Source organism: Triticum aestivum, chromosome 5D, assembly GCF_018294505.1.
Source record: "Triticum aestivum cultivar Chinese Spring chromosome 5D, IWGSC CS RefSeq v2.1, whole genome shotgun sequence".
Classification (NCBI taxonomy): Eukaryota; Viridiplantae; Streptophyta; class Magnoliopsida; order Poales; family Poaceae; genus Triticum; species Triticum aestivum.
The window spans coordinates 9638841-9650278 of record NC_057808.1 but is presented as its reverse complement, the minus strand read 5'-3'; the positions used below and the strand labels follow the sequence as shown (position 1 = coordinate 9650278).

General features: G+C 45.2%; 1 protein-coding gene across 1 annotated transcript; it reads left to right on the top strand.

The window, feature by feature from the left end:
• The first annotated feature begins 9783 nt into the window (after window positions 1-9783).
• LOC123119101 (uncharacterized) lies at window positions 9784-10787 on the top strand. The gene has a single exon (XM_044538776.1). The coding sequence runs from the start codon at window positions 10075-10077 to the stop codon at window positions 10555-10557; it is 483 nt and encodes a 160-aa protein (XP_044394711.1). The 5' UTR covers window positions 9784-10074; the 3' UTR covers window positions 10558-10787.
• Window positions 10788-11438: the final 651 nt, after the last annotated feature.

Sequence of the window (11438 nt, the reverse complement as noted above, 5' to 3'; positions counted from 1 at the left end):
GAGTTTCTCTTGAAAGAAGTGAGTGGGAGGAAAGTGGAACTTGATGAGGTGACAGTCACCCCTTCCGAACCGGAAAGCAGCGCAGCGCGGGAAGATGTTCCTGCGGTGCCTGCACCGACAAGGGAGGAAGTTAATGACGATGATCATGAAGCTTCAGATCAAGCTACTGCTGAACTTCGTAGGTCCACAAGGACAGGTTCCGCACCAGAGTGGTACGGCAACCCTGTCATGGAAATCATGTTGTTAGACAACGGTGAACCTTCGAACTATGAAGAAGCAATGGCGGGCCCGGATTCCAACAAATGGCTTGAAGCCATGCAATCCGAGATAGGATCCATGTATAAAACGAAGTATGGACTTTGACTGACTTGCCCGATGATCGGCGAGCCATAGAAAATAAATGGATCTTTAAGAAGAAGACAGACGCGGAGGGTAATGTGACCATCTATAAGGCTCGACTTGTCGCTAAGGGTTATCGACAAGTTCAAGGGGTTGACTACGATGAGACTTTCTCACCCGTAGCGAAGCTGAAGTCCGTCCGAATCATGTTAGCAATTGCCGCATTCTATGATTATAAGATATGGCAAATGGCCGTCAAAACGGCATTCCTTAACGGCTTTCTTAAGGAAGAATTGTATATGATGCAGCCGGAAGGTTTTGTCGATCCTAAGAATGCTAACAAGGTATGCAAGCTCCAGCGCTCCATCTATGGGCTGGTGCAAGCATCTCGGAGTTGGAACATTCACTTTGATGAGATGATCAAAGCGTTTGGGTTTACACAGACTTATGGAGAAGCCTGTGTTTACAAGAAAGTGAGCGGGAGCTCTGTAGCATTTCTCTTATTATATGTGGATGACATACTATTGATGGGAAATGATATAGAATTCTTGGAAAGTATAAAGGCCTATTTGAATAAGTGTTTTTCAATGAAGGACCTTGGAGAAGCTGCTTATATATTAGGCATCAAGATCTATAGAGATAGATCAAGACGCCTCATTGGTCTTTCACAGAGTACGTACCTTGACAAGATATTGAAGAAGTTCAATATGGATCAGTCCAAGAAGGGGTTCTTGCCTGTATTGCAAGGTGTACAATTGAGCACGGCTCAATGCCCGACCACGGCAGAAGATAGAGAAAAGATGAGTGTCATCCCCTATGCCTCGGCCATAGGGTCTATTATGTATGCCATGCTGTGTACCAGACCTGATGTAAACCTTGCCGTAAGTTTGGTAGGAAGGTACCAAAGTAATCCCGGCATGGAACACTGGACAGCGGTCAAGAATATCCTGAAGTACCTGAAGAGGACTAAGGATATGTTTCTCGTTTATGGAGGTGACGAAGAGCTCGTCGTAAAGGGTTACGTCGACGCTAGCTTCGACACAGATCTGGATGACTCTAAGTCACAAACCGGATACGTGTATATTTTCAATGGAGGGGCAGTAAGCTGGTGCAGTTGCAAGCAAAGCGTCGTGGCGGGATCTACATGTGAAGCGGAGTACATGGCGGCCTTAGAGGCAGCGCAAGAAGCAGTCTGGATGAAGGAGTTAATTACCGACCTAGGGGTGATTCCCAATGCGTCGGGCCCGATGACTCTCTTCTGTGACAACATTGGAGCTATTGCCCTTGCCAAGGAGCCCAGGTTTCACAGGAAGACCAGGCATATCAAGCGTCGCTTTAACTCCATTCGTGAAAGTGTTCAAAGTGGAGACATAGATATTTGTAAAGTACATACGGACCTGAATGTAGCAGATCCGTTGACTAAACCTCTCCCTAGAGCAAAACATGATCAACACCAGAACTCTATGGGTGTTCGATTCATCACAATGTAACTAGATTATTGACTCTAGTGCAAAGTGGGAGACTGTTGGAAATATGCCCTAGAGGCAATAATAAAATGGTTATTATTATATTTCCTTGTTCATGATAATTTTCTATTGTTCATGCTATAATTGTGTTATCCGGAAATCGTAATACATGTGTGAATACATAGACCACAACATGTCCCTAGTGAGCCTCTAGTTGACTAGCTCGTTGATCAATAGATAGTCATGATTTCCTGACTATGGAAATTGGATGTCATTGATAACGGGATCACATCATTAGGAGAATGATGTGATGGACAAGACCCAATCCTAAGCATAGCGCAAAGATCGTGCAGTTCGTTTGCTAGAGCTTTTCCAATGTCAAGTATCTTTTCCTTAGACCATGAGATCGTGTAACTCCCAGATGCCGTAGGAGTGCTTTGGGTGTACCAAACGTCACAACCTAACTGGGTGACTATAAAGGTACACTACAGGTATCTCTAAAAGTGTCTGTTGGGTTGACACGGATCGAGACTGGGATTTGTCACTCCGTATGACGGAGAGGTATCTCTGGGCCCACTCGGTAATGCATCATCATAATGAGCTCAACGTGACCAAGTGGTTGGTAACGGGATCATGCATTACGATACGAGTAAAGTGACTTGCCGGTAACGAGATTGAACGAGGTATTGGGATACCGACGATCGAATCTCGGGCAAGTAACGTACCGATTGACAAAGGGAATTGTATACGGGATTGATTGAATCCTCGACATCGTGGTTCATCCGATGAGATCATCGTGGAACATGTGGGAGCCAACATGGGTATCCAGATCCCGCTGTTGGTTATTGACCGGAGAGTCGTCTCGGTCATGTCTGCATGTCTCCCGAACCCGTAGGGTCTACACACTTAAGGTTCGGTGACGCTAGGGTTGTAGAGATATTAGTATGCGGAAACCCGAAAGTTGTTCGGAGTCCCGGATGAGATCCCGGACGTCACGAGGAGTTCCGGAATGGTCCGGAGGTGAAGAATTATATATAGGAAGTCCAGTTTCGGCCACCGGGAAAGTTTCGGGGGTTATCGGTATTGTACCGGGACCACCGAAAGGGTCCCGGGGGTCCACCGGGTGGGGCCACCTGTCCCGGAGGGCCCCATGGGCTGAAGTGGGGAGGGGAACCAGCCACTGGTGGGCTGGTGCGCCCCCCTTGGGCCTCCCCTGCGCCTAGGGTTGGAAACCCTAGGGGTGGGGGGCGCCCCACTTGGCTTGGGGGGCAAGCCACCCCCTTGGCCGCCCCCCCCCCTCAGATGGGATCTCCAGGGGGCCGGCGCCCCCCCAGGACCCCTATATATAGTGGGGGGAGGGAGGGCGGCAGTACCCTAGCCCCTGGCGCCTCCCTCTCCCTCCCGTGACACCTCTCCCTCCCGCTTGCGCTTGGCGAAGCCCTGCCGGCATCCCCGCTACTTCCACCACCACGCCGTCGTGCTGCTGGATCTCCATCAACCTCTCCTTCCCCCTTGCTGGATCAAGAAGGAGGAGACGTCGCTGCTCCGTACGTGTGTTGAACGCGGAGGTGCCGTCCGTTCGGCGCTCGGTCATCGGTGAGTTGGATCACGACGAGTACGACTCCATCAACCCCATTCACTTGAACGCTTCCGCTCGCGATCTACAAGGGTATGTAGATGCACTCCTTCCTTCTCGTTGCTAGTAAACTCCATAGATGGATCTTGGTGATGCGTAGAAAATTTTAAAATTCTGCTACGATCCCCTACACTATGGAGATACTCTGGTAAGATTTCTTACTATTACGACATCCGTGCATCTTTTGCATACTTCTAAAACTAGTACATCATTGCTAACTATGAAGTTATTACTATGTTTTTCAACAGATTATCCCAGAGGATTGTGTGCCTCATTTGATGTATCAGAATGGTAGGCTTGATGTTTTGAACATACAACCAGGTCATCCTACGAATCTCAACTGTCCATACCGGATTTCTAAAAGAAGTGGAGACATGCAAATCAAAGAATGGAAAAAAATGTATGGACAGTCGCAAGGAGGTTCTTGGAAGCAAAAGGAAGCGTAGCGCAAGAATTGAAGACAGGATGATCTCCATTCTCCATAATGGAGAGTCAGGGTCTATATTGTTTTATGCTATTTGACCTTAAAGAGGGTATTTCGGTCCTACCTAATACTGATGATCATGTGCTAAGAACAATTAAGTAGGGTTGGTTCGATGACTATGAGGATGATGACCATATGACTGGTTATTAATAACGAGTAGAAGTTGTATGATGATGATTAGTAGGACTTGTTATTATATATGATGATGCATGATGCCTGCATGAAGAGTTATTATATATCAGCGGGTAAAATGAACATGGATTGGATTGAAGTGAAGGCAACATGCATGTGGTGCATGTCTAAAGTAGTACAATCCAAACTTGATCAAGTTAGGATTAATATTACTTTCGACATGCACCACATGTTGCCTTCACTTCAATCTAAGCCATGTTTAGGCATAGCAGTACGTAGCGTTGGTAAACCAAGCACGGAGATATAAGAGAGGACACTTCTCTCTAATAGCTACCTAATAACAACCTAAATTAACCCCCAAAACCCCTAAATCAGCCCCTTTCAAAAAAAAACAAAAACCTCAGCTCCAGCCAGATGCTGACGCGTGGATGCCTATTGGTCCCGGTTGGTGTCACCAACCGGGACCAAAGGCCCCCCGGCCTGGGCTGGCCGCAGCGGCCACGTGGAGGCCCATCTGTCCCGGTTCGTGTAAGAACCAGGACTAAAGGGTTAGGGCATTAGTAATGACCCTTTAGTCCTGGTTCAAAAACCGGGACAAAAGGCCCTTACCAACCGGGACAATAGGCCCTTTTTCTACTAGTGGTGGCAGATTAGCGACGCCGTCGACGGGAGACAGAAACCCTAGATGTCTTTCCTTGGAGGAGAGAGACGCAGGGACGAGGGAAACTGTCTGAACTCAAATTCCATAGCTAGCATACTCGACACTTCGCCAGGGAGATGCTTCTGAATTGTTCAGATTAAGACAACTTAATTTCATCACGAGACACTTGCATGCTTCTGGTTAAATAAACCTACATTGCCAGCCTACCCGTATGCAAAAGGGTGTGGCTAGATCTAGCCGTCTGAGACTTAACCAAGTTTCAGTCAAGTGAGAGAGCATATGAAAAAGAAGAAAGAACAAATTTAGAGAAAATTTTGCATGAATCTTCACGTAAGGTCTCACGAGTATAGCATCGACTAAGACTTGGTTAAGTCTTGACAGACTGGTATTTAGCAACCCCATATGCCAAAATGGTACATATCGCAAATTTAGAACGTGCAAATTTCTTCATCATACCGAACACTTCTCTTGTCTATAAACCCTAGAGAAGCAATTTTCTAGGCGCTGCCTTCATCGGGTGTGGGAGTGAAGTCAGGCCACGATATACCAGATGAGGTTGTAGCGTTTTCCACTTTGAGCCTTTTAGCAGGGTTTCCGAGAGCTTTCTCATCTTGACGTAGTTGGCCGCGAAGGCGTCAATGGCTCATTGGCGTAGTCACCTATCGATCTTTCTTTTTGGTCATGTTAGGGTTTGCAGAATTTGTTGACGTAGCGGTGGCAGTGGCTCCTCATATTGAGTTTGGTTCTCCGGCCTTCTCTCCACCATGTCAGTGCGGACTCTAGTGTCGACGTGAGGCATGTGAGTTTTTTTTAAGGTTGGGTCCTGGATTAATAGATCTTCTGACGGCGACGTCTAGATAAGTAAAGTTATAAAATCGTTATGGTTGTACATTTCACATTAGCCATAAAAAGCTTCTCGGCCATTTGAGAATAAACAAAAGCGTTCAAAATATTAGGCAGTCATAGAAGGAAAAACCTAATAGACGCCCATTGTGTGAATGATATATCTTGCTTATAGTGAGTATAGCATTTGTCTCGCCTCAGCGCGCGCATATGGGCTGGCCCATTTGCGTAGGTTGCTCGCTTGTTGCCTCTCAGTTGACGTACTGGTTTGGTCTCTTTTTTTTGTTTCGGTTTCCTCTGGTTTTACCGGTTTCCTGTAGTTTTCTGTTTTTCTTTGTTTTCTCACCGGTTTTCTTCTTTTCTTTCACGCTTTGTAATGGTTTTCTATTTTCTTTTCCTTTTTTTCTTTGTTTCTTTCTTGGTTTTCACTGATTCTTTTGCTTCTCTTTCTTTCATTATTTGTTTTTCTTCTCAGTTTTCTTATTTTTCATGTGTTTCCTTCTTGTCCATTCTTGGGTTTCACTTCTTCCATTCTTCTGCATTGCATTTCTTTGGGTTTGTTTTTGTTTTTTTGGTTTTATTGGGTTTGTTCGTTTTTCTTTGGTTCTTTGTCGATTTCATCGGTTTCTATTCTGTTCAGCACATGTCTACCTTTTTTTCTGTACGCAATATATGTTTCTGATGTACACATGAAACATTGTTTTGGTACACATTGAATATTTTTCAAATACATGATGTACATTTTATATTAATATATGTTTTGAACACTTTCTTGAATACATTGTAAATTTCTTGAAAAATACAGTTTGAACTTTTTATGGTAATAAACATTTTTACAAAACTACATAAACATTTTTTTCACATTGTAGAAACATTTTCAAATATTTCACAGTTTGTTTTAAATGCGAGAAGTATTTCTCAATTAGTGATTTCGTGTTGTAGCTTATACATTAGCGTATTAGTTCCCCGGTAGGCCCCTTGCTGATTCGGCCCAAAGGCCTCATTGCTTGAGCTTTCAAACTCATATGATAGCTTCAACTCAAAATCGAAACAGCAATGAACATTTTTCTGTCCAAAGGTTTCTAGAACTGTAATTTTCACATCATTTCTTGTTTCCAAAAAAAAAAGAGAAAATCTAAGGCTTATTGGGAAGAACAAAAATATGCAGAGTCCTAGAGCAACACTTAGTTAATCAGTACAACTCCGGTAGGTGGGGTTTTCTTTAGCCGCCGGTAGGCGGGTTGGCAAGCTGCTACATACATAAGAACATTGGTAAATGGTAATTAGCCAGTTAAAATTAGTTACTTGGGTAGCCTGGTTGGTATAGGAGAGGTTTAGCTACTCGATTTGATCGACTGCGAGTTACACATAAGATGCACACTTGTTTATCGTGTATACAACATCTATCAACGACGACATTTATAGTAATGAACCAAAATGTAATCATTTGTGTGTTCCTAATCGCCAATTAGGTGAACCAAGTGCCAAGATGTGTACGTCAGTCCTGACCAAACCAGAGATATGTAGGAAATTATAAGATAGGGTACCTGGAACGTTTAGTTTATATGCTAGTACTTCTCAGTCACAATTTTGAATATATGTTTAATTTTTCCTGGACAAGGGAAGTCAACATTCCGGATCAACCTTCCTCAGACATTGTAATCTCAGCTCGTAGGCTGGTATGAGGAACATTCATCGTGTAATAATATTTAACGCTGGCAATCTTAATCACACTTTTGGCATCGTGCATTTATTTACGAAGACTAATATACACTGATGATCGAATAATTGACCCTTGCAAAAAAAGATGATCAAATAATTACCAACTCAAATTTTATTTCCTCTCGGATTTGTTTTTTGCAAGCTTAATCTCCCAAGTAATCTGAATAGTCTGTTTAAAATCATTAAGAGTGTCAATTTTCTAGCTAATCACTTGCTAGTATTTTGTGGATTTGATTCCTGACCATTCGGTGCATGCTCATCCGTTTAGAAGCATGTCATTGGCAGTCAACGTTGCCATTTTGGCATTTTGCATGGCCTTGTCCAGTACATGACAAGGAATTCTTCATTCTTTTTTCGCTTGGAGTACATGACAAGGATTTACCAACCACCTTGATAGCTGCAAACCGTATGAATGCTTTTCCAATACCTCTTCTTCCTTTTGGCGACTGAACATATGTGCGTGTTTTCTTCGTTGCTTCCAATTAGTAGTAGTAGTAAACTAGCAATTGATTATTTAAACAGCTCAAAAAGCAAAAATAAAAGATTGTACATAATGGGCGGCTTAATTCATTGACCAACATGTAGCAAAACCACACCAACGCAGCAGTTTCCAACGTCAAGAAAAAAGAGCACCACGTAGCAAGACAAAATTCGCAAACTTTTCTTTCTCGTGAATTCGCCAACTTGTTGGTAAATGGTTTATAAAATGTGCGGAAGAAATTTGAAAAACCTGGAGTTAATCATGAAAGGGACAAATAGTTGGTTAATTTTCTTCCCAAATCAAGTTAGTACTGGTTCGCTCTAATGTATAAAACAAATACTAAGAACTTGGACAGAGAAATGCGGTTCCCGGGCAGTAACCGGATTTTTCGCCCGGTAACCGAATCCATGAACGTGCCCCACTACTAATCAAAACCATAAAACAAATACCTAATTATGCATATGTTTAAGTCATAATGGAATGCGCTTTGACTCTTGCCTTGTAACTTAGCACGGTTACTAGTACTTAATTACTGGAGGAGTTCCAATTGCAATGATGTCTTCGTGGTCTTGATGTAAGATTGGAATTAAGCAGCCAAATAAGCAACTGACCCGACACATCCTTTTCTAATATATAGCCACCAAAGGCTTCAGATAAAAATATAGCCACCAATCCAAGCAGCCAATCTCTTGCAGTTGTAGAAACACAATGTTGTACACTTACCCAACATAATTATTTTCATATGTTTTTGGTTGGGAAAAAATTGCTAGAAGACAAAGTAGGGACTGGGTAAATGCATACGCATGCATGGTCAAGCCATCAGCGTTGAAGTCCATCTACCATACCAACATGCAATTCCCTGCGGTTAACTTCAACCACACCCTCTATAGCCACTGTTTTCTTACCATCTCCTATTTTCTTATGTTTCTTGCCATGGACTTTTGAGACCATAATAAAAAAAAGCATGATAATGCATGTCTCATTTATTCATCATAAAGATGATAGTATAAGCAATGTACATATCGATCTGACAAAACTGAAAAGACAGCAGAACGCTAGTCTTTCTATAAAGAAACATCAGCCAAGATGAAAAAATACAATCAAGACCGAAGAGTCCTCTGAGCTTGACACCAGCACCCGGCACTTGTCTCTGGCACCACTATATGAGCCATAAAAAAAATGACGGATCACCTTCTCACTCGAGCTCGACGTGGCTCCATTGCTTATATGCATCTTTGCGGACCTCCAAAGTGTCTCGCCAAAGACGAATCCATTACCGTTGAGCGAACCAGACTAGAGCAACATCGCGGACACAACATCGAACTCGAGATCTGGCACCCCTACATGACTAAGACGTTAGAGGAGGAAACCATACCTGGCATCCACAAATCACGAACCCAACACAGGATCCACCATCTTCCAGATGCCGCTGATGTAGACCACAATCTGCATCTGCGCTTGGACTACCTCCCAAGCTCCACGCCGATGCTTGAGCAAACATCGTCACAACGACAGACCCCAAGGACACAAGTCCACCACGAGGATGCCGCCGCCACACAATCCTTACGTGTACAATCTGGTTATCAGATCCATCCCAACCATAGGACTGCACGCCTCGTCGGAGAAGGATTTGAAGAATCTTTATTCAGTGACGCCATCTCGACGGCCGAAGCCAAGACGATGAACAGCATAAAAACCAAAACTACTAGGGCCTAAAGCGATCCACACGCGTGTATCCGGTGAAGCCCCCGGAGGACGGCGGCGGAGGAACTCTCCTTGCGGCAGGCACTGGCGAGATCACCTTTCTTTTTTGGAGGGGGAGAAAGAAAACGATGCACCTTCTTAGCAAGAGATTACCAGAATAATAAATTCAAAACTGCATCATTAACACGCGCGTACAAGCTAGAATACAATACGGTTGCAAAGTACCAGTAGTACAAATAACCCTTGGTCTCCCGCCATTCGTATGCATATATACAACCCGATCCCTTTAGCCGTCCCTCCACTACTAATACTGATCAAAAGCATAACCGCCCATGGAGCATAATATCCATTTAGTTGGGCCATGCACACGTTTGGCATGCATGTACGCATGACGATGCATTCATGATCCATTTGCCCTCTCCTCTCCTCTTCCTCGCCCCACCACTTCCTCAAAAACCAACCACCGTCGTCCTCTTTCTCTTCTTCGTCTTGCTCACGCCAAGAAGCACGGCAAGAAACCGTTGGTCCATACCAACACGACAGGCCGGCCGGTGGTGATTAGTTAGCTAGCTAGCTGCCGGTGGCTCTTTGCCCTTGTGTACGTACATGGGGCAAGAAGAGGACGCCCTGACCGTGGCCTTGTCGTGGGAGCAGGAGGAGGGCATGCCGGAGAGCCCGAGGAAGGCGCCGGTGGTCCTGTCGTGGGAGCACAAGCCGGCCGTGAAGAAGCCGGTCTCGACGGAAGCCCGTGGTGGTGGCATGCGGGAGGGCCAGAGGAAAGTGCCGGCGCTGGCGAGGCGGCTGTCGGTGCCGCCGCCGCCGGGCAGGCCGGCGGCGAGGGGCTACTCGAGGGCCGTCCGGCCGGAGGACGACCCTTTCCTGGCGGCGTACCTCGCCTGCACCAAGAGCAGCGGCGACGGCGGGAAGAAGAAGACCGGCGGCGCCGCGCGGGAGCCCAAGGGCGAGAGGCGGTGGAGCGTGCTCGGGCGTGGGCTGGGCGTGCTGTCCTGCAAGCGGTGCAACGGCGTCATGGAGCAGAGCATGGTGAGGCTGGCCAAGCTGCCCGAGCTGGATCCCAGGGATGCTTAATAGTACTAGTAATTATCTCCTAATTTATCATCATCGTCATCTCCTCTTTTTGTTTGGCATGGTTTGCAGTACGTAGTTTCTTCCTGATAAACTTTGGTTAATTAGATGTAGAAAGTTTGAGAACACACTAAATTTGTCTGTGTGCTGAAGAGGAAGCATGCATCATCTCATCTTCCTATAGCTGGGTTTTTCAGATTATTGTGTGTCGCATAAGCATCTTGTTTCTTCTCTGTGATGCTGGATGGATTGATTTCCATGACACTGACTCTCTGCCCCGCACTTGGAACTTTCTTCCTGTCAGTGTCAATCAACCAGACAGTGACATCTAGAGGTTGACCGAGACGACTTGGAACATTCCATTGCTAATTGCTTGTGTCTGTGTTCATTGTGCGGATAGGAATATGGATCACTGCTTGGTAGTAACAGAAAAGTCGTTTATACAGATTAGGTAGGGGGTCTAGTGTCACAAGCATAACTGCTGCTGCGGTCTATCTGCAAGTTGCACATAGTACCTGAATCTCAAAAGTGCAGTGCAACGGAGGCTGGTCCATAGTAATTTAGTACTAGCTGCTGGTAAGCTACAGCCCGGCCCGGAGGAAAACCTATGGCCCAGTGATACTGCCATTTTCTCTGACCATTTTCATGCCGTGAGATAAGAGCTAAGACAGGACACGTCAGGGGAGAGAAGGAGATGGCCCAGACAAGGACCTTCCTTCCTTCCCTTGATTTTTCCTTGGCTGACAGAGAAATTTCAGTTATGGGCTTGGCCACTTAGGGCTCGAACGGTCAATGGAAAAAAGAAGGAACATTACACACTCTGAAACATCTTGCGGCGATCTTGAGCATTCTATCTTTGAATGTTCCTTCGTTAATTTCTTGAC